General features: G+C 37.4%; 2 protein-coding genes across 29 annotated transcripts in view; one reads left to right on the forward strand and one right to left on the reverse strand.

Annotated features, from left to right (window-relative positions):
• The window catches only part of LOC144312796 (zinc finger protein 12-like), a 163,765-nt gene that overhangs the window by 99,814 nt on the left and 41,779 nt on the right, over positions 1-22,172 (reverse strand). The window contains exon 5 of one of the 15 annotated variants that reach the window (XR_013378412.1): positions 20,949-21,162. The exons of the other annotated variants lie outside the window; for them this stretch is intronic. The gene's annotated coding sequence lies outside the window, so the exon portion shown is untranslated. Of the gene's footprint in view, positions 1-20,948; positions 21,163-22,172 lie in introns of those variants that run through there. 15 annotated transcript variants of the gene reach the window in all.
• The window catches only part of ZNF300 (zinc finger protein 300), a 46,574-nt gene that overhangs the window by 15,319 nt on the left and 9,083 nt on the right, over positions 1-22,172 (forward strand). For 10 of the 14 annotated variants that reach the window (XM_077895847.1, XM_077895856.1, XM_077895845.1 and 7 more), the window contains one exon: positions 834-2,911. In XM_077895847.1, coding sequence (XP_077751973.1) covers positions 834-2,383 — 1,550 coding nt within the window. In that variant the 3' untranslated portion in view covers positions 2,384-2,911. Of the gene's footprint in view, positions 1-11; positions 351-833; positions 2,912-20,181; positions 20,340-21,053; positions 21,181-21,874; positions 22,114-22,172 lie in introns of those variants that run through there. The other 4 variants (XM_077895854.1, XM_077895855.1, XM_077895857.1 and 1 more) reach the window with 4 other exon arrangements.

Raw genomic sequence — 22,172 nt, forward strand, 5'->3', positions numbered from 1 at the left:
ATCAAAAGGCAGTTGTGGCTTTCACTCTTTGCTGCCTGAGTTGCACATATGTCAGAACACTTTAAAGGTATAAAAAATTTGCAAGACTTTCTAAACTTCCAATCACTGCTGGACTCTATAGAATATCTTTGCACAAATATTTTAGTGGTCAGGTGGGGGTATAGGAAGAGTTTATTATTTCAACCTTTCAATGACTTCTTTGTTTTCAAATTCCTGTTAAGTTTCTAGCTGCTCTACTAAATAGCATTAAGCTGTAACCTGTGGATTAGGTTACAGGATGGGAGATGAGAAAACCCTAGGAAAGAATGCCACAAGCTCCCCATTCTTACCTAATCAAGTAGAAATGTTTGGTGAGTAAGCACTTTTCAGCTTATTACCTCTCATTGGTAGTTTTTCAGTGCCCTAAATTAGTTGTGTGATTTTTTTTAAAAAAAGATTTTATTTATTTATTCATGAGATAGGCAGAGGGAGAAGCAGGCTCCCCAAAAGGATCCCGATGTGGGACTTGATCCTGGACCCCAGGATCACACCTTAAGCCAAAGGCGGATGCTCAACCGCTGGGCCACCCAGGTGTCCCTGTTTTGTTTTGGTTTTTAATCTTTTTTTGTTTTGTTTTTTGGGGGAGGAAAATTCAACTACTTCATGCCACCACTATCAGAAGTAATGTCCGTCTTTAATTACTCATGTGATAAGTATACATGTTTCAAATGGCCTTTTGCCCTCCCAATTCTCTGTCTGTTGGACCATCATGTATCATCCATTTGGTTTTACCTCTTTTGCCCTCTACTAGGTCTTTTTATCTGTGTGATCTTATTTATTTTTTATTCTTTCAGAGAGGGAGAATAGACTCGAAAATCCTCAACTGGATATGCTTGGAGGTGTTTCCTTCCATAAGGAGATATTGGAAAGTGTAACAAGAGATCGTTCATTGTACTCCATTTTTAAGGTCTGGCAGGATGATGACCAGGTGGAGAGAGATCAGGAAAATCAAAACAGACTTCTCAGGCAAGTCATGGCCATCAAAAATAAAACAGTTGTTGAAGAGTCTGGCTATTCATTTAGGGCATTAGGAAAACTATTTCATGACTACACAGACCTAGATGCTTCAAAACAAAGACTGTGTAAGTGTAAATGTAACTCATTTGAAAAGAGCTTGGAACCTAATATAAAGTTATTTCATTGTACTAGGGGTTATGCAAGAAAAAACACTGATGAGAATTTTGGATGTGGGAGTACACTTATTTCTTCCTATTCTAAACATGAAAAAAATCAGAATGGGGTGAAACACTGTGAAGGTAGTCAATGTGGAAAAATTATCAGCAATAAACAATCTCTTATTCAATATGTGAATGATGAAACTGGAGAGAAGACCTGTGTATGCATTGAATGTGGAAAATCTTTTCTAAAAAAGTCACAACTCCTAATACATCAACGAATTCATACTGGAGAGAAACCATATGATTGTGGTGCATGTGGGAAAGCCTTCAGTGAGAAGTCACATCTCATTGTACATCAGAGAACTCATACTGGGGAGAAACCTTATGAATGTTCTGAATGTGGAAAAGCTTTCTCTCAGAAATCATCCCTCATTATACATCAGAGAGTTCACTCTGGAGAAAAACCATATGAATGTAGTGACTGTGGGAAAGCCTTCTCCCAGAAGTCACCCCTCATTATACATCAGAGAATTCACACTGGAGAGAAACCTTATGAATGTAATCAATGTGGGAAGGCCTTCTCCCAGAAGTCACAGCTGGTTATACATCACAGAGCTCATACTGGAGAGAAGCCATATGAATGTACTGAATGTGGGAAAGCCTTCTGTGAGAAGTCCCACCTCATTATACATAAAAGAATTCACACTGGGGAGAAACCTTACAAATGTGCTCAGTGTGAGGAAGCCTTCAGCAGAAAGTCCGAACTCATTATACATCAGATAATTCATACTGGGGAGAAACCTTATGAATGTACTGAATGTGGGAAGACCTTCTCCCGGAAGTCACAGCTCATCATACATCAGAGAACGCATACTGGAGAGAAACCTTATAAATGCAGTGAATGTGGAAAGGCCTTCTGTCAGCAGTCACACCTCATTGGACATCAGAGAATTCACACAGGAGAAAAACCTTATGTATGTAGTGAATGTGGAAAAGCCTTCTCTCAGAAGTCCCACCTCCCAGGGCATCAGCGCATTCATACAGGAGAGAAACCATATGTATGTGCTGAATGTGGAAAGGCCTTTTCCCAGAAGTCAGACCTTGTTGTACATCGGAGAATTCATACTGGGGAGAAACCCTATCGGTGTACTGTATGTGGGAAAGCATTCATTCAGAAGTCACAACTCACTGTACATCAGAGAATTCATACAGTGGTAAAATCATAAGAATGGGCTAAGCCCAGAAAAGTCTAAGGTATCTGCACAAGCCTTAATAAATAATACAAAGCTCATGGATTTCATTAGTTTGATGGCATCTTTACTGATAAAATTTCACAAGCAAAATAAAGTTCCTAATGTGTTTAATTTTTTTATCAGAGATAATACAGACATCTCAGTTATATAAAGAATGGGCATTTTCATTATGGGATGGATGTAAGACTTTTGAGATTTGAACTGAATGATAAATATAACAAGTTACAAATATAGCTTATTTTGAAATTAGATATTTATGATTATGTTACATAATAGGAATTGGACATGCAGTAATATTATTAACATTAGCTTAGCATAATTATGACTGTGTAGTAATTTCCCATAGAGGACATGAAGAAAGCTTGAGTCAAAAGATGCTACAACCTAGTAACTGTGCTTGGGGGAAGGATTTGTTTCTCCTAAAGGTACCTATGAAATTATTCTTTTAGATAGATGGAAAGCTGGATTGATAAGGTTCAATAAATGTAGTCTTTTTGTTTGCTTGTGTGTTTCATTTCAAGAGTGTAAGTTGGTCTGTGTCAGTGGATGGACCCAGGATCTTGGAATTGACACTTCTTGCTTTTTCTCTCTTTTACTGTTCCCCTCTAGGAGCTTGGTATGATGGAAGGACATAGCTGGTCAGGGATTTTTTTTTTTAATTTTTATTTATTTATGATAGTCACAGAGAGAGAGAGAGAGAGAGAGAGAGAGGCAGGGACATAGGCAGAGGGAGAAGCAGGCTCCATACACCGGGAGCCTGACGTGGGATTCGATCCCGGGTTCCAGGATCGCGCCCTGGGCCAAAGGCAGGCACTAAACCACTGCGCCACCCAGGGATCCCTGGTCAAGGATTTTAATGCTTATTCCATTACTCACAGGTTGTGTGACTTCAGGGAAACCCTTTTCCATCCACAGTATCTGTTCCCTCATCTGTATATAAAATTCTGGCAGAAAATATGTATTTAGCTCATATTTATCCCCTTTTTTCCCTCCCTGTTCTTTTGCAGGAGGTTGCTAATACCCAATTGTATTCCTTTAAGCTTGATTTGCATTCCAGACGCTGTGTTTCTGATTCCCAGTTTCCTTTCCTGTCTTTTCTTGTCAATTACACTGCCCTTGTTTCTGGTGGCCTAACTCATACTGTTATGGAGACCTCAATTTTTATTACATTTTGAAAACACAAGTTATGATTTATACACCTAAAGACCCTGTGTGATACCACCACATATCGTGTGTTACCGTTTCCCAAAAGCACCAGTTATTATAATTGAGTAGCCCTCAGAGAATAACCCATAGGGGTGCCAAAGACGTGACTGGGATAACTTACACAGACAGGTATGAATCAGGACATAAAAGTCCTACCTGCTGTCTCTAAAATGTTTCTGTATTCTTCATTGTGGGCCCAGCTCTTCTCCCATAAGAATCTTTAGGAAAACATCTCAATGGGGAAAAATCATATGTAGGAGGGATGTAGTGACCTGTGTGGCTAAATATGATTTCTGTAGTAAAGTTCCTGCTTGAATCCTTTTTATGTCTTGGTTAGCTGACCCTTCCTCTGCAGGGCCTTGTTTACTCTGAGAAATAAGACTCTGTGTGGTAATCTCTGGAGAGGACATGGCATACCTCAAAAAGATGTGCAAATGTGTATGAGAAAATTCTTTGTGTCGTTGTGAACAGTGATTGATACTGGATATAATTGGCCATTTGGACCTGGGAAATAAAACCTTCAGGCATGTACCATTGAGTGATCTGCTTTGAGAGGTCTTGATGAAAGTTGGCTCCACCTGACCCTTATGGAAGCATAGGAAAATCAGGGTCTCAGGAACATACAGAAATGTTGTGAAAAGTAAATGATAATATACTAACAGGAAATTATGTAAAGAAAATAAAGACTTGAGAGTTCTTATATTCTTATGGGCCTCCCATTTTGCATTTTCCCCTTCTGATCATGACATAATATGTACTATATAATATAGCAAAATTTAATACTGGTGTATAGAAAAATTTCCACCTAAAATCTAGAAAAAAAGACAATGTCCATTCTCACCGGTTTTATTCAACATTGGATTGAAAGATCTAGTCAGAGAAATCAGGTAAGAAAAAAATTAGTATGATTGGAAAGCAATAAAACATTATTTGTTGATCAAATGATATGCATAGAAGATGAAAATGTATAGGTTAATTATTAGAAATAAATAGCAATGTTTCTGTACATAACATTTTTAAAAATAAAGTTTATGCAATGGATGTAAAGTGAAAATGTAAAGATATCAGTTACAATGGCATGAAAAATACATCATGTCTAGAAATACACGTCTCGTATTTCCAGTACTATGTTGAATAGAAGTGGCAAGAATGGGCATCCTTGTATTGTTCCTGATCTTAGAGTAAACTCTTCATCACTGATTATGACATTAGCTGTGAGCATGTCATATCTTGCCTTCATTATGTGGAGGTATGTTCTTTCTGTGACTAATTTCTTGAGTTTTTATCATGAAAAGATGTTGAATTTTTGTCAAATAATTTTTCTGCATATGTTGAGATGATTTTTTATCCTTTATTCTGTTAATGTGGTGAATCACTTCTATTAATTTGCATATGTTGTAACATCTTTGCATCCCAGGTATAAATCCCAGTTGATCATGGTGTATAACCCTGTAAATGTACTGTTGAATTCTGTGTGCCCATATTTTGTTGAGAATTTTGCATATATATTCATCAGAAATATTGGACTTTCTTTTTTTGTAGTGCCCTTATCTGGCTTTGGTGTCAAAATAATGCTTGCCTTGGGGCACCTATGTGGCTCAGTTAAGTGTCTGCCTTTGGGTCAGTTCATGATCCCAGGGGCCTGGGATCAAGTCCTGCATTGAGCTCCCTGCTCAGCAGGGATCCCTGCTTCTCCCTCTATCCCTTGCCCTTGCTTGTGATCTCCCTTATGCTCTCTCTCAAATAAAGAAAATCTTAAAAAAAAAAAAAAAAAGTAATGCTGGCCTTGTAAAAAGAATTTGGGAGTGTTGCCTTCTTCCCTTTTTTTTTTTTTTTTTTTTTTTTTTTTTTGGAAGAGTTTAAGTAAGATTATTGTTAATTCCTTAAATATTTGGTAGAATTCACCAGTTAAACTGTCTGGTCCTGAGCTTTTCTTGAGATGTTTTTGATTACTGATTCAGTCTCTTGTTATTGGTCTGTTAAGATTTTTTATGAATGATTCAGTCTCATGTTGTATGTTTCTAGGAATTTATTTCTCAGTTATTCAGTTTGTTGGCATAATTGTTCTAAGTGATATTATGATCTGTTGTATTTCTGTGGTATCAATTTTAATGTCTCCTATTTTGGTTTTTTTTTAAGATTTTATTGATGGGACACACAGAGAGAGAGAGAGAGAAAGAGAGGCATAGACACAGGCAGAGGGAGAAGCAGGCTCCATGCAGGGAGCCCAACGTGGGACTCGATCCTGGGTCTCCAGGATCTTGCCCTGGGCTGAAGGCAGTGCTGAGCCACCCAGGCTGCACACCTATTTTGTTTCTAATTTTACTTGAGTCTTCTCTCCTTTTTTAGTCTGAATGATGGTGTGTTAATTTTGCTTATCTTTAAAAAAAAAAAAACAGCTTTTAGTTTCATTCATCTTTTCTGTTGTATCTGTGGTCTCTATTTCATTTCTTTCTGCTCTGATCTTCATTATTCCTTCCTTCTGCTAACTTTTGGCTTAATTTTTTCTTCTTTTTCTATCTCTGAGGTGTAAAGTTGGTTGTTTATTTGATATCATTTCTTAATGTAAGCATTTATCGCTATAAACTACCTGCTTAGAACTGCTTTTGCTACATCCAATAGGTTTTGGTAAGTTGTGTTTCTATTTTCATTTGTTTCAAGATACTTTTTAAATATATTGGTTGTTCAGGTATGTTATTTAATTTCCACATATTTGTGAGTTTCCAGTTTTCTTAATTATTTTCTAGTTTCATACTATTGTGGTCAGAAAACATACTTGGTACGATTTCAGTCTTCTTAAATTTGTTAAGACTTGTTTGTGTCATATGATCTATTCTGGAGAATGTTCTGTGTGCCTGTAAGCCGAGTGTGTATTTTGCTGGTGTTGGATGCAATGTTTTGTATATATTTGCTAAATTCAGTGGATCTAAAGTATAGTTTAATGTTTCCTTATTGATTTTCTGTTTGCTTTATCAATCCATTGTTGAAAATGGGGTCAGAAAACCAAAGTCTTCTGTTATGATTATACTTCGGACTTGTTAGTATTTGCATAATATATTTAAGTGCTCTGGTGTTAGGTGTATAAATATTTATAATTGTTATATTCTCTTTAAGACTTAACCCCATTATCAATACATAATGATCTTTTTTGTTTCTGTTATAGTTTTTAACTTAAAACTGTATTTCGTCTGATACAAGTAAAGCTACCTTTGATCACTTTTGGTTTCCATCTGCTTGGAATATCTTTTTTCATCATGTCTCTTTGATCCTATCCATGTTCCTAAAGCTGAAGTGAGTCTCTTCTAGGCAGCATATAATTGGGTCTTCAAAAAAAAAAAATCTATTCAGCCTCTGTATGCCTTTTGATTTGATAATTTAATATATTTACATTTAATGGAATAGGTACAGAATTACTGATATCATTAATTGGGTTTTTTTTGGCTATTTTGTATTTCTTGTGTTTTTTTTTTCTTTTGCTGTCTTCCTTTGTCAGTTATTTTTTCATAATGGTATCTTTTTTATTCTCTTCTTTATCTTTTGTGTACCTACTGTAGGTTTTTGCTCTGCTTATCATGAGGCTTACATAAAACATAGTTATAGGGGCATCTGGGTGGCTCAGTTGGTTAAGCATCTGACTTTTAAAAAAATATATTTTATTAGAGTGAGAGCTGGTGGGGTAGGGGGGGAGAGAGAGAGAATCTGAAACAGACTGTGCACTGAGTGCTTGATCCTCCAACCACAAGAACCAGAGCCAAAACCAAGAGTCAGACACTCAACCTACTGAGCCACACAGGCACCCCAGTTAAGCATCTGACTCTTGATTTTGACTCAGGTCATGATCCTGGGGTCATGAGATCAAGCCTCCCATCAGTCTTGGCACTTGGTATGTAGTCCGCTTGGGATTCTCTCTCTCTCCTTCCCCTCTGCCCCTCCCCCCACTTGTACAGGCACTCTAAATAAATAATAAATAAATAAATAAATAAATAAATAAATAAATAAATAAATATTTTTTAAAAATTTGTGAGAGACACAAAGAGAGGCAAAGACATAGGCAGAGGGAGAAACAGGCTCCTAACAGGGAGCCCGACATGGGACTCAATCTCCAGACCTGGGATCACACCCTGAGCCAAAGGCAGATGCTCAACCACTGAGCCAGCCAGGCGTCCCTAAATAAATCTTTTTTTTTTTTTTTGTTATAACATTCTATTTTAAGCTGACAATAACTTAACCCTGATTGCATACAAAAACTTTATCCTTTTACTCCCTCACCGCATTTTGTATTTTTAATGTCAGTTTATGTGTTTTATATTGTGTATCCATTAACAAATTATTTTGGCTATAGTTATTTTTAATATTTTCATCTTTAATTTTTTTTTACTGGAGTTTAGTGGTTAATACAGCTGTATATCACAGTATTAGAGTATTCTGAATTTGACTATATTTTTACCTTTACCAGGGTGTTGCATATTTTCATGTGTTTTCATGTTATAAGTATCCTTTCATTTCAGCTTGAAGAACTCCATTCCATAGTTCTCATAAGGTTAATACTGTGGCAATGTACTCCCTCTTTTTTTGTTTGTTTGGGAAAATCTTTATCTTCCCATTTCTGAAGGACAGCTTTCCCCAATGGCTCTTTGGTTTAGTACCTTATCCATTTTGAGCTAGTTTTCCTTATGTGTTAGATAAGGATCTAGATTCATTTTTTTGCACGTAGATATAAACAGTTTTTCCAGTACAATTTGTTGAAAAGACTGTCCTTTCTCCACTGAATAGTGTTGGCATCATTGTTCAAATTATTTGCAAGGGTTTATTTCTGTGCTGTCTATTCTATTTCATTGGTTTATATTTCTATTCTTACACCTGATCCCACTATTTTGACTACAATACCTTGGTAGTAAGTTTGAAATCAGGGTTTCAACATTGTTTTTTTCAAGATTGTTTTGATTATTCAGTGTCCCTTGAGATTACATAAGAATTTTAGGATGGATTTTTCTATTTCTCAAAAAAAAATTGTCATTGGGATTTTGATAAAAATTTTGTGTCTGTAGATCATATTGGGTGATATTTACATCTTAAAAATACTGTTTTCCAATCCATGATTATGCAGTTTGTTTACATTTGTGTGTTTTATTTCTTTCAGGCATGTTTGTAATTTTCAGTGTATAAGTCTTGTCTCCCTGGTTAAGTTTATTCCTGTGTATTTTATTTTTTGATGCTATTTTAATTAGAATTAATAATTTAATTACTGGATTCTTCCATGTTAGTGTACCGGAATGCAGCAGATTTTAGTGTGTTGATTTTGTATCCTGCAACTTTACTGAATTCATTTATCAGATCTGTTGTTTTGTGAAATCTTTAGAGTTTCTGCATATATCATGTCATCTGAGAACAGAGATAATTTTTCTCCTTTTTTTATTTTAGATAACTTTTGTATCTTTTTCTTGTCTAATAGCTTTGGCTATGACTTTCAATGCTATATTGAATATAAGTGGCAAAAACAGGTATTTTTGTCTTTCTGATTTTAGAGAGAAAGTTTCATAATTTTACTATTGACTATGATGTTGACTGTGGGCTTTTTACATATTGCCCTTATTTTCTTTCGATTTGTACTCTTTGAAGTGTGATGAATTTTGTCAAGTGCTTTTCCTGAACCAGTTGAGATGATCATGTGGTTTTTTTCATTCATTCTGTTAATATGGCATATTACATTGATTTTCATATGTTGAACAATTCTTGCATTCCAGAAATAAATTCCACTTGTTTGTGGTGAAAAATCCTTTTAATATGTGTTGACTTCTGTTTGCTACTATTTTATTGAAAAATTTTACATTCATACTTCTCAGGGATGTTGGTCTGTAGTTTTTTCTTTGTGGTATCTTAGTCTGGCTTTGGTAACAGCATAATGCTCCAAAAATTTGTTTGGAAGTGTATCTTTCTCTTCAGTTTTTTAGAAGACTTTCTGGAAAATGGCATTTATTTTTCTTTAAATGTTTGATAGAATTCATCAGTGAAGCCACCAGATCCTGGACTTTTATTTGTCAGAAGTTATTTTATTTGTTTTAGTTTTATTTTATTTGTTTAGTTTTAATATGTGTTAAAATACATCTTATTCTAAAATAGTTTTTTTCAGTTATTTCAATTATTTTCATGCAGAAACAGCTCTGTACTACCAGTAAAATCAATATAGCACTGTAGCTATTCAGTTTTAGGTATACAAAGAATACATAGTTTAAATTAAAAAATGGTAAGTTATTAGAAACATGTATTTAATTATTCACCACAGGGCATCCAAATATTACAAATATAATTCTTAGCATGCCTGTTGTTCAGTCACTTAAATTATTAAAATATCTGTATATTTTATATCCACATAAGATCCTGGAAATTCTCTATATTTAGATGCACTATTTATATAGTTTAATAAAAAGTAAAGTTCCCACAACTATCTTTGTATCTTCTAAAATCAAGACTTTGAGCTGGTTTAATAGAATACTCTATGTCATGTTAAAGCCAGTTGAGAAAGAAGGGCTTAAATTGCTGACTGTAACATTCCCAGTTTCAAAGTAATAAAAAATGGGCAGCAGAGAAGGGGATTCTGCAGTAGGTAAATGGTGCAAATGAACTTGGGGGACGTCATGTAGAGAAATAAGCCAGTCACAGAAGGACAAATTGCTGCATGGTCCCACTTATATGAGGCATCTAGAAAAGGCAAACCCACTACAAAGTGGAATAGGGCTGGCGGAGGGGGACTTGGGGAGCTTCCAAGGAGCATGAAATTATAGTTATGCAAGATAAATGCATTCCAGAGATCTGCTGTTACCAGCCCTGCATTGTGCACATTGAGATCAGTTATGAGGGTAGAATTCCTGGTAAGTGTTACCAAATAAAATTTAATAGAAAACTAAAAAATAAAATGGGCAGTAGAACACAATGACCTGTTAAAATAAAGGGGCACACAGAAACGAATCAGGCTTATGTGGTTAGTTAACATTTGACAAAGGAGTCAAGAATATACAATGGGGGAAAAGTCTTCTATGAATGGTTTTGGGAAACCTAGGCAGCAACATGTAGAAGAATGAAACAGGACCCCTCTCTTAAACTATACACAGAAATACACTCTAAGTGAACTAAAGACTTAAGTATGAGATCTGAAGCCATATAACTTCTAAAAGAAAACATAGGCAATAGTCTGTTAATCATCAGCCTCAGCAGTATTTTCCTAGATATATTCTCAGGCAAGGGAAACAAACAAAAATAAACTGTTAGGACTATAGCAGAATAAGCATTTGCACAGGAAAGGAAACCATCAGCAAAGCAAAAAGGAAACACGCTGAATAGAAGACATTTCAAACAATATATCTAGAAGGGTTACTATCCAAAACATATAAAGAATTTCCACAACTTAACACCAAAAATAATAACAACATAATCTGATTAAAATGGGAAGAGGACTTGAATAGACATTTTTCCAAAGAAGACATCCAGATGGCCAACAGACACATGGAAAGATGTTCACCATCACTAATCTTGAGGAAAATGCAAATCAAAACTACAATGAGGGATCACCTCACACCAGACAGAATGGGTAGTGTTAAAGACAAAAAAAAAAAAAAAAAGACAAAATCACAAGCAATGGTGAGGATGTTGAGAAAAAGGAAGCCTCATGCACTATTGGTGGGATTGTAAACTGGTTCAACCACTGTGGAAAACAGTATGGAGGTTCCTCATAAAATTAGCAACACCATGTGGTCTAGTAATTCTGTTACTGGGTATTTACTCAAAAACAGAAGCACTAATTAAGAAAATATATATACACCTTATCTCTATTGCAGCATTATTTATAATAAGATATGGAAAGATCTATTGATAAGCAAATGGATAAAGATATTACATATATGGAATGGAATATTATTCCACCATAAAAAATGAGGTCTTGCCATTTGTGACAGTATGGATGGACCTAGAGGATATTATGCTAAATGAAATAAGTCAGAGAAAGACAAATACCATATGGTTTTACCTATATGTGGAATCTAAAAGACAGAATAGACAAAATAGAAGCAGAATCATAAATAGAACAAACTGGTGGTTGCCAGATATGAGTGGGTTGGAAGGATGGGTGAAATAGATGAAGATTAAGAGATACAAACTTCCAGTTATAAAGTTAGTCACAGGGATGAAAAGTACAGCATAAGGAATATAGTCAATAATATAATAACATAGTGAGATATGGTAACTACACTTATTGTGGTGAGCACAGTGTAATATGTAGAACTGTCAAATCACTACGTTGTATAACTGATACTAATATAACATTGTATGTCTACTGTATTTCAACCAAAAAATTATTTAAAAAATAAAATGGGGTTACCTGGGTGGCTCAATCAATTAAGCATCCAACTTGATTTTGGCTTAGGTTGTGATCTCAGGGTTGTGGGATCAAGCCCTGCATTGAGCTTCATGCTCAGCATATAGTCTGCTTGGGATTCTCTTTCTCCCTCTCACCACCCACCACACACACACATACTATCTCTCTAAATGAATAAATAAAATCCTTAAAATAAAATGAAGGAGCATACTCACATTTAATATGTAAATCAGTAATACAAGTAGATGCTATAAGCTTTATATAAACTATATATATATAGTTTATTCAAATGGCTAAACTGTTTAGTGGGTAAGGAGACAGTTATTTGTTTGAAAGGTATATTTTTTCCATGGTTTAATGGAAATAGAAAAGCTGCTTGTCCAAATAAAAGCTATCTCCATTATATACTTGGTTTTCCTCTTTTTAAAAAAATGATTTTAAAAAATTATTTATGAGGGAGGGGCAGAGGGAGAGACAGAATATCAAGCAGAATCCTCACACTGAGTGTGGAGCACAATGCAGAGCTCCATCCCACAATGCTGAGATCATGACCTGAGCCAAAATCAAGAGTTGGACACTTAACCAAATGAACATTGCAGGCACCCCTAGTTTTGCTCTTTTTTTTTTAAAGAAAATGCCACTAAAATGTATAAAGTAGTTCAAACATGATGGCAATATCAAAATTAATGTCCCTTTACATGGCATTAAGTCACAGGTTAAGTCTGCAAATGATGTCATAGCATTACTTTGGCTGTGTAAAATCCTGGCTACACACAGGATTTTAGACAGTAGTCAGATTTAGGTAAGTGAAGTGTGAAGAGTTACCTTATGTGACTTTAACTGAGGTTGAACACTATGAAGTGAAAACTGAAAATAAAAGTAAACGCACTTTAAAGTAGAAAAATGTAGAGACAGAGCTCCACTTATAGGTCTTTTAAAGCCTTTATTCACATTGTTAGCAAATTTTGTTTTTAACACAATTATGGAATAGCCTACTTTGCATTAACAGATATGTGAAATAAGAAAATAGTCAAGCATGACATTTGGTGGTCTTAAAGTCAAAACACACTTGGTTTTATATATATATATATGTGTATATATATATGTATATATATGCATATATGCTATATATACATACATAGCATCATTCAGGATCTACTAAAATGTGAAGATTACAGCATCCAACATCTTATAGTACAATAATAAAAACAAACTGACCAATGAAGGAAAAAATAGGGGTTGAAACAGTCTAATCTCAGTAGACTTTAAAACATTTGCACAAGAGGGGATCCCTGGATGGCTCAGCGTTTTAGTGCCTGCCTTCGGCCCAGGGCGTAGTCCTGGAGTCCTGGGATCAAGTCCCACATCAGGCTCCCTGCATGGAGCCTGCTTCTCCCTCTGCCTGTGTCTCTGCCTCTTTCTCTGTGTGGGTCTCTGCCTCTCTCTCTCTCTGTGTCTCTCATGAATAAATAAATAAAATCTTTAAAAAAAAAACATTTGCACAAGAAATAAACACATATTGCACAAACAGTGAAAGCAAATATTCCACCAAGAAATTTGGTGAGAGGGGCACCCAGGTGGCTCAGTGGTTGAGCACCTGCCTTTGGCTAAGGTCATGATCCCGGAGTCTTGGGATTGAGTCCCACATCAGGCTCCTTGCAGAGAGCCTGCTTCTCCCTCTGCTTATGTCTCTGCCTCTCTGTGTGTCTCTCATGAATATTTTTTTTTTAAAGAAATTTAAGTGAGAGACAACACAGCATTAGTCTAATACATAACAATGATCTCAGAAGTACAAGTGTTTCTATAATTGAAAAATCTGTGAAAACATGGAAGAGTCTGGCAAATGGAGAGTTAGAAAGGAAAAACAGACATATAGATATAAAGCAAAAAAAAAAAAAAGTAAATATTGAACAACCCAAAACTGGCTCATCAAAAATGTTGAATATTTGTCTTCTGCGAGAGCTCAAAGTTTTGTTTTAAATTTTTATTTATTTATTTATTTATTTATTTATTTATTATTTATTTATTTATTTATTTATTCATGAGAGACACACAGAGAGAGGCAGAGACACAGGCAGAGGGAGAAGCAGGGTCCATGCATGGAGCCTGACATGGGACTCAATTCTTGGTCTCCAGGATCACGCCTCAGGCTGAAGACGGCGTTAAACCGCTGAGCCACCTGGGCTGCCCTCAAAGTTTTTATTGACATGAAAATGTTTACAATTAAGGCTTCTGGTTAAATATTTGAGGAATATCTGTCCTTGAGCACTTTCTTTTTTTTTTTTTTTGAGCACTTTCTTTATATCCTAGACTTGTAACGAAGTTTGCTTTAATCACTGAGAAAACTTGTTTAAAGCAAACTTCTCAGCAGCTAAATTAATATGAAACAATGGTCTCAATATAAGAAAAGAAAAAATGAAACTGAAAACCTAGATAAGTGGGCATTTGGCAGGATACCTGAAAATTATAGTCTCCAAAGACTGTTCCCAGGTTTCAAGTAACTGTTGATTATGAGCCACTGGGTTGCTAATATGTGCAATTCCATTACTTGCTGCTTCTCTTTTTAATTTGGAAAGTTTGCTTATCACTGACCAGTGCCCTATTTTCATCCTTTAGCTTTTATTTGTCTTCTTTTAGTACTGGTAGCATTTGAGCTCTACTTCTACTTCAGGTATTCATTCTTTCTAAAGCTTGCCTTTCTTTCTCTCTTTCTTTCTTTCTTTCTTTCTTTCTTTCTTTCTTTCTTTCTTTCTTTCTTTCTTTTCTTTCCTTCCTTCCTTCCTTCCCCCTTTCCTTTCCTTTTCTTTTCTTTTCTTTTCTTTTCTTTTCTTTTCTTTTCTTTTTCTTTTCTTTTCTTTTCTTTTCTTTTCTTTTCTTTTCTTTTCTTTTCTTTTCTTTTCTTTTCTTTTCTTTTCTTTTCTTTTCTTTTCTTTTCTTTTCTTTTCTTTTCTTTTCTTTTTTTCTATTTCCAATAGTGACCTCACAGCAAACCTTTTTGTCTCTGGGTGGCCTTTTCCCCCTACAATTTAAGATCTGTCAGTTCCATATTTGTTTCATGTAGCTATGTTTTAAGCTTTTTATTTTCAGCTAGAATTTTATTATAAGGGTTCTTAAAGTTTGAAATCATCCTTTTTTAGCCTGCTACTCTAAGGTTTTCTTTCTTTTAAGAAACTGTATGATCCAAAGCACCCTAGTAAGGCATCATACTGATCACCTAGCTGATGAAGGATGGGTTTCTTATCTAGCAATGGAATCTTGTTTTTTTTCTTATTGGATCCCTCTTTTCTATGATTGTTGCTTTTGTTCATTTTCATTGCTATCTCATTTCCAGTATGAAACTTCTGGAATCTCTGGAGTTCTCTTTTTGGTGCAGCTTTCTCCTCTTTAGTCCTCTTCTCTGTGATTCTAGCTTCCTTGGTCTGCCTGTACTCTCGGTTCTGTCTCCTCAACTCTGGGTGTCTGTTGGACTTTGCCTGTGCTTCCCTTCCCTGTGTTGTGTCCTGGAAATTTTCTCAAGGCAGTAAGCTGAGCAATCAAAGGAGTTACCTCATTTGTTTCCCATCTTTAAGGATCACTGTCCTTAAATGCCTGATGTCCAATGTCTTGAAAACTACTGTTTCATACATTTCTCTGTTTTTTCCCATTATTTCAGGTGAACGTGTAATCCAATCCTTGTAACTTCATTTTGATCAGAAGTATACATTTGGGATTGTTTTATAAAATTGAATTTTGTTTCATAATGTAATTTTTTTGAGGTTCTACAGTCAAAGCAATGGAACACGTGCATTTAAAGAAAATTAGGTACCACCTCTGTCTCCTCTTATTTCCTTCTTCCCTGTGGTAGGAAGTGTCTATAATGGGCAGTGATTCCCACCTCCTGGTATCATGGTCTTTGTACAAATACCCTCAGTATAAGTAAATAGCTTTGAACCAATGGAATATGGCAACATTGAGTATTACTTCTGTGATTAGGTTATAAAAACTGTGACTTCATCTTGCTCATACTTTCTCTTGCCTCATTAAATATATAGAATTCACAAGCTGGAGAGTCCTGCATGGCAAGGTAGCTCCCATCCAACAACCAGCAAGGATGTGAATGCCCTTCATTCAACAATCCTTCCAACAGTGAATTCTGCCAATAATCGTGTAATTGAGCTTGGACGTAGATCTTTTTTCATTTGAACCTTCAGATAAGACCCCAGTCTAGGCCAATACCTTGATTATAGGTTTGTGGGAGACCCTGAAGCAGAGGACCCAGATAATCCATGTCCAGATTCCTGACACACAGAGACAGTAAAGTGTGTTGTTTTAAGCCACTAAGTTTTGGGTTAAGTTGCTACATTTCAGTGGGTAGCTAACAGCACTCTTTATAGATCATATTTTGATGATTTATTCTTCCATTATTTACTTTTTATTTTTAGGCAAATTATATACAATTGATCTTCATTATTCACAGATTCCACATCTGTGGTGCTTTTGTAGTCATTAGCAGACATGCACAGAATAGTGAAAAATTTGAGTTATGCACACATCTCCATGTGAGGTTGAACTGAAGGGATGTTCTTCCTGTTGTTCCAGCTTTCAAGAGGATGGAGACAGAAGGGGTAGTGTAATGTAGTGTAAGAAACTCCAGCTCTGGGGCCACTCTGGTGGAATCTGAATCCAACTCTGGCACCTCTTAGTGGAGTGACCTAAGGTAAATCGCCAGGATGAGTTGATTTTAAGATTATAATCTTAATTATACAAGTTGTAAAATTCACAAAGTTGCAATTTAAGATTATAATCCCTGTAATACATCTGTATTGTGTATGTCTTATGTATATGTGTGTTTATAAGTATATATATTTGTATATTTCCTCTAGGAGCAGTGGTTCAGTATTCACTAATTCTGTCTGGCAACCTTATATAGAACATAACTATCATGAAGAATGAGATTCAACTCTATATGTATTCATTCATTTTCACATTTTATAAAACTAAGTGGTAATAAACCATTTTCATTTTTCCTTATAACATTATATCCTGAATTTCACTCCATAAAAGTACATAGAGATTTTTCTGGATCTCTTACTGATAAACAGTACTGTACTATGTGTATGCCATAATTTATAAAACCAGGCCTTTGTTAGTAGGTGTTTGTTTTTGTTTTTTGCCAAGGCATCTTTGAAATATGTTCTTGGAAGTGGACTTTCTGAATCAAAGGGTAAAAGTTATGTAGTGTTGTGGTTTTGTTTTATTTTTTAAGATTTTATCTATTTATTTATGAGAGACAGAGAGCGAGAGAGAGAGAGAGGCAGAGACACAGGCAGAGGGAGAAGCAGGCTCCATGCAGGGAGCCTGATGTGGGACTTGATCCCGGGTCTCTAGGATCACGGCCCAGGCCGAAGGTGGCACCAAACCGCTGAGCCACCCAGGTATCCCCAGTGTTGTGGTTTTAGAGATATATCCATATGCTCTTTGACATCCTCTCCTTAAGAGGTGGAGCTCAATTCCCATACCATTGTTGGTGGGCAGGCCTTAGTCAATCACTTTTAGCAAACAGAATACAGAAGTAATGAGCTATCACTTCCAATTTAAGTTATAAAAAGACTGTAGCTTCTGTTTTGTGTGCCTTTGCTGGCTTTCTCTCTCTATCCCTTGACTCACTTGGTCTTGGTAGAGCCAGCTGTCACATTGAGGCAGACATGAGGAGAGGGAAGTCCACTACCATGTCAGGATAATCAAGTAGCCTATAGAAAGGCCCACATGGTAAGAAACTGAACTTGGAAATTGATATTCTGAGACTTATCAGCCATTTGACTGAATTTGAAAGCATGTCCTCCTCCATTTGAGCTTTGAAATAACTGCAGCCCTGACCACCAGCTTGACTACAACCCCATGAGACTAAGCCTGAACCATCCAGCTAAGCCATTCCCAAACTGACTCACAGAAATGTGACAACAAACATTTATAGTTTCAAACTGCTAAGTTTCAGATAATTACATAGCAATAGATAATTAATACATGCATTTTTGCTAGCTATTGTTAAACCACCCATTTAGGGGCTGTATCATTTTTCTGTGCTACCAGTAATACACAAAAATTCCTAATTCCCATGGCCTTACCAATACCATATGTTTCCAAAATTAGAATATTTTTTTAACAAGCTGATAAAAATAGTATCTTACAGCAGCTTTAATTTTTATTTCATTATGAAGGAGGTCTCCTCCAGCTTCTTGTTTAATGAGACACTACATTAGGGACAGTTTCTCCTTACTCTTTGGATCAAGAGCTGTGGTTTTTACAATTCTTACAAGGCTCTCCATGGTTTCCCCTTTTCCCATATCTATAACTTCTACTGGCATTACTCCTGGAGGATTCTGAATTAATCATTACTGTTCCTTTAGTGCCTAACACAGTGGCTACATTGTCTTAAGCCCAAGGCATGCAATAAATATTAATGAAACTGGGAGTTTAAATTGAAGTGAATGTGGGCACCCCGAGTAGCTCAGTGGTTTAGCGCCGCCTTCAGCCCAGGGCCTGATCCTGGAGACCTGGATCGAGTTCCACGTTGCGCTCCCTGCATGGAGCCTGCTTCTCCCTCTGCCTGTGTCTCTGCCTCTCTCTCTCTCTTTGTGTGTGTCTCTCATGAATAAATAAAGTCTTAAAAATTGAAAAAAAAAAAAATAAATTGAAGTGAATGATCCAATTGCACCCTTCTTACCCTCTTCCTTGTCTTGACCAAAAATTAGGCTTCTCTCTTCCCACAGGCCCCTAAGTTTTGGCTTGTCCCTAAGTTTAAACACAGACTAAAGCAATATGTATATGCAGAACATCCTCCCCTAACAGCTTTTTCTCAGAATCTGAGGACCCCAGAAACATTTTTAAATGCCCTGCTTTGGCCACATGCACACTCCCATCTCTTCAAAGTTCCTACTAACCCTTCTCAACCCTATGTGTGTGTGTGTGTTGTTTTTTTTTAAGGCCGGAGTGGGGAGCAGGGCCTCTTTGATTTTTGAGATGCCTTCAGATTTCTGAGAATGAAGTGTTCTCCCTATTGTAATCATCTTTCTGAATAAAACCTCTCTTCATCTAAGTCCAGGTTTGTTTTTACTTGACAAGAGAAATGGAAACGCTCGATGTAAAACCGCTACTTAATTACATGAGCCAAAAACCATGACTTCTTTGAAAACCATGATTCAAAATAGGATGTATTTAAGCACATGAAACATGTTAACGTGAATTTATATATAATGCATATAGATAATTATAGATAATTATAGATATATACTGTATATATACTGTATTTTATATGTATATAAATATATATATATGCCTGACATAAGACCTAAAGGTTACGGTAAGTACTTCGCTGGTTTATTATTTTTTCAACTCATGTTTTCCTGAAATCTAACCGCGTCGCTGGCTTCCTCTCTATTGTTTTTGGTTTCCTGTTTCTCAGTCTCCCTCTGAGCCCCTCCGCTGTGCCTAAGCGCCCGCTCGTCTGCCCTTCAGGCTCCCATCGCTGTCCACACTGGCCTCTCCTTTGCCGCATTATCGCGGCCCCTGCTTCCTCCGGGTTCTCCACGGCACCGCTCTGTGCCTCAGTCTCCCTCCTGTCTCTCAGTTTTCCTTTCTTCTTCAGTCGGCCCCTGCAACTTAACTCCTGCAAGCAGTTTCCCCTGGAGAATTCCTCATGCTAGTTTTTAGTTTGAAGCTCACTTCTCCAGGGCATCCCCTGCCTCGGCACGCCCCGCCCCCGTGACCCCTTCCACCTCTTTGGCCCCTCTTTCCCACAGCGGCATCTCCGCGAAGGGGACGGTACTATTCCACTTTTCACCCCTCTCAGCAAGTAGGACCTCCAGGTGCAGGGCTGTTCCATTTACGAACATGTTTAAGTAGTGTCGTCAAGGACAGTATCTTAACATTCCAAACTCTTTCCCTTTCGCCAAATACACTCTTTTAATAGAGGTCGTTGTCACTCACACTTCTTCCCCAATCCTCCTATAAAATAGCTTCCGGCAAAAGGTCGCACCTCATTGGTTCGTGTATTCCCCCTTTCCATCATCTCGGGCCCCCGCGGTGGCCCTGCCAGAAACAACCCGAATTCCTCCGCGTGTACGGAACTGACCAGACTCTCAAGATGGCGCCTCACACGGCGAAACTCGGGGCCTGGGGGCCGCCATCTTGCCTCCTGAACAAAGCCGCCGACGACGCGGAGTGGGCAAAGCCGCCCCGTACCGCACGGCGCAGGCTCGGGAGCCCCGCGCTGTTCTCTTCCACACCGGAAGCGGGAGAGTTCGCCAGTATGGCTGTGACAGCCGTCCCGGGGAAAGCGGTGATGGGCGTTTCGGGGACCTGATAACGGAGCCACAGGTCAGAAGGCGGGGACGTGCCTCCAGTCCGTGGGATTGGTAACGGGGGGGGGGGGGGGGTGTCTGTGGGCGTCAGTGCTTGGAGGCGTGTGAAGTCACGGGGCGGGAGGTATGTGGGGTTAGGGTTGGGTTTATTTGGGAGTCAGGGTTGGAGTGAGGTATGGGATTAGTAATTGGGGAATGATGTGTCAGTGATGGGGTTGTCTGTGGGATCAGAAATGGCGTGTAGGGGAACTAGCCGGGGCCAGTGATTTAGGGGACTCTGGAGAATCAGTGATTGGGGACTAGACCGGGACATCCATGTGATGCTCAGTGATGTGACGGTCATGGGGCAGTTCTGTTGAATGTGTCATTGGAAGGCCTGAGGATTCAGAAATTTGGAGAGAGCAATAATGGGATGAGGGAGTCATGATGATCAGCCTCAGTTTACTGGGAAAGACTTTTACATACATTAAAATTTCCACAGGTTTATGCGACTATCGAATTCTTAAAGGTCAGACCCCTTTTCAGTCCACCATTGCACCCTTAGCCTGCCCTCCCTCCCCCCGCAACAATGATGGACCAAACAAATAAAAAAGGATGGATTATTACTAAAAGTATGATTTTCGGCCTTTTTCTAAGTTTATTGCAATCATTTTATATTTTATTCAGGAAACACTGAACACCTGCTGGGTACTCAGACATAAGCATCACTATTTTGATTGTTTCCTTTCAGATCAGTTTTGACAACGCCTGGAATACTCCACATAAAACAGTTTCCCTGTCATGGGAGCTTTCAGTTCCTCTGAATCACTTCAGTCTTGTCTGTATGATTCCTCCTGGGACTGAGAAAAATTGACCAGGTATATACCTTTCTGCATTGTATCATATTCTCTTGTATGAGTGGTTCCAAGCTATCACCATTTTTTTTTTTTGCTATCACCATTTTTATATGCAGATGACTACACTTTTGAAAATCTGCCATAATAGTTGTTGTTTTTTTTTTAAGATTTTATTTATTTATTCATGGGAGACACAGAGAGAGAGACAGAGAGAGAGAGGCAGAGACACAGGCAGAGGGAGAAGCAGGCTCCATGCAGGGAGCCTGTTGTGAGACTTGATCCCCGGACTCCAGGATCATGCCCCAATCCGAAGGCAGGCACTCAACTGCTGAGCCACCCAGAAATAATAGTTTAAACAGAAAATATCTTAAATTTTAAGATTTTGGTCCCTGAATATTGGCTGGCAGGGGAATTTGCTGAGTGAAGGGAAATATAAAAGACCTCTTGGGAGATTATTGGAATCAACTGCAGGTTCTTTCTGGGGGGATAAGGGAATACATTTCTCAGTTTTGGTCATGGGCATTCTTATTGCCAGGGAAGTCCATCTGCCGTTAATGATTATATAGATCTATTAATGTTTATTGCCTTGTGAAAATTTTCTACGAATAGAATTACTGGTTCATAGGGGAACTATAAGCTGTTAGTAAGTCAATATGAAACATATCTTCTCATCTTTACAATTAAATGACCTTGACCAAGTTCTGTATCATTATAGTGTAGTCACAAGAGGACTTCCTTCACCTAATGCTTCCTGACCCTTCTGCAAGGACCAAACAGCCTTATCCCATTGGTCGTCGTATTATCCACCTGACTTCTAGTGGTGAACGTTTCTAAAGTGATGAATATGGAAGCTGCAGACAGAGTCTGGTCTATGAAAATGTCCTTCTGATCACCAGTTTTGCTTTTTCAGACATCTGCCCTTTTAGAAGAGAGCAGAAAATCATGAAGTCCCAGGTGAGTTGCTTGTATTTTTAATTTTTAAAATTTCCTCCTTTATTTTCTGTTCAATCAAA

This window comes from Canis aureus, chromosome 4 (assembly GCF_053574225.1).
Source record: "Canis aureus isolate CA01 chromosome 4, VMU_Caureus_v.1.0, whole genome shotgun sequence".
In the NCBI taxonomy this organism is placed as follows: Eukaryota; Metazoa; Chordata; class Mammalia; order Carnivora; family Canidae; genus Canis; species Canis aureus.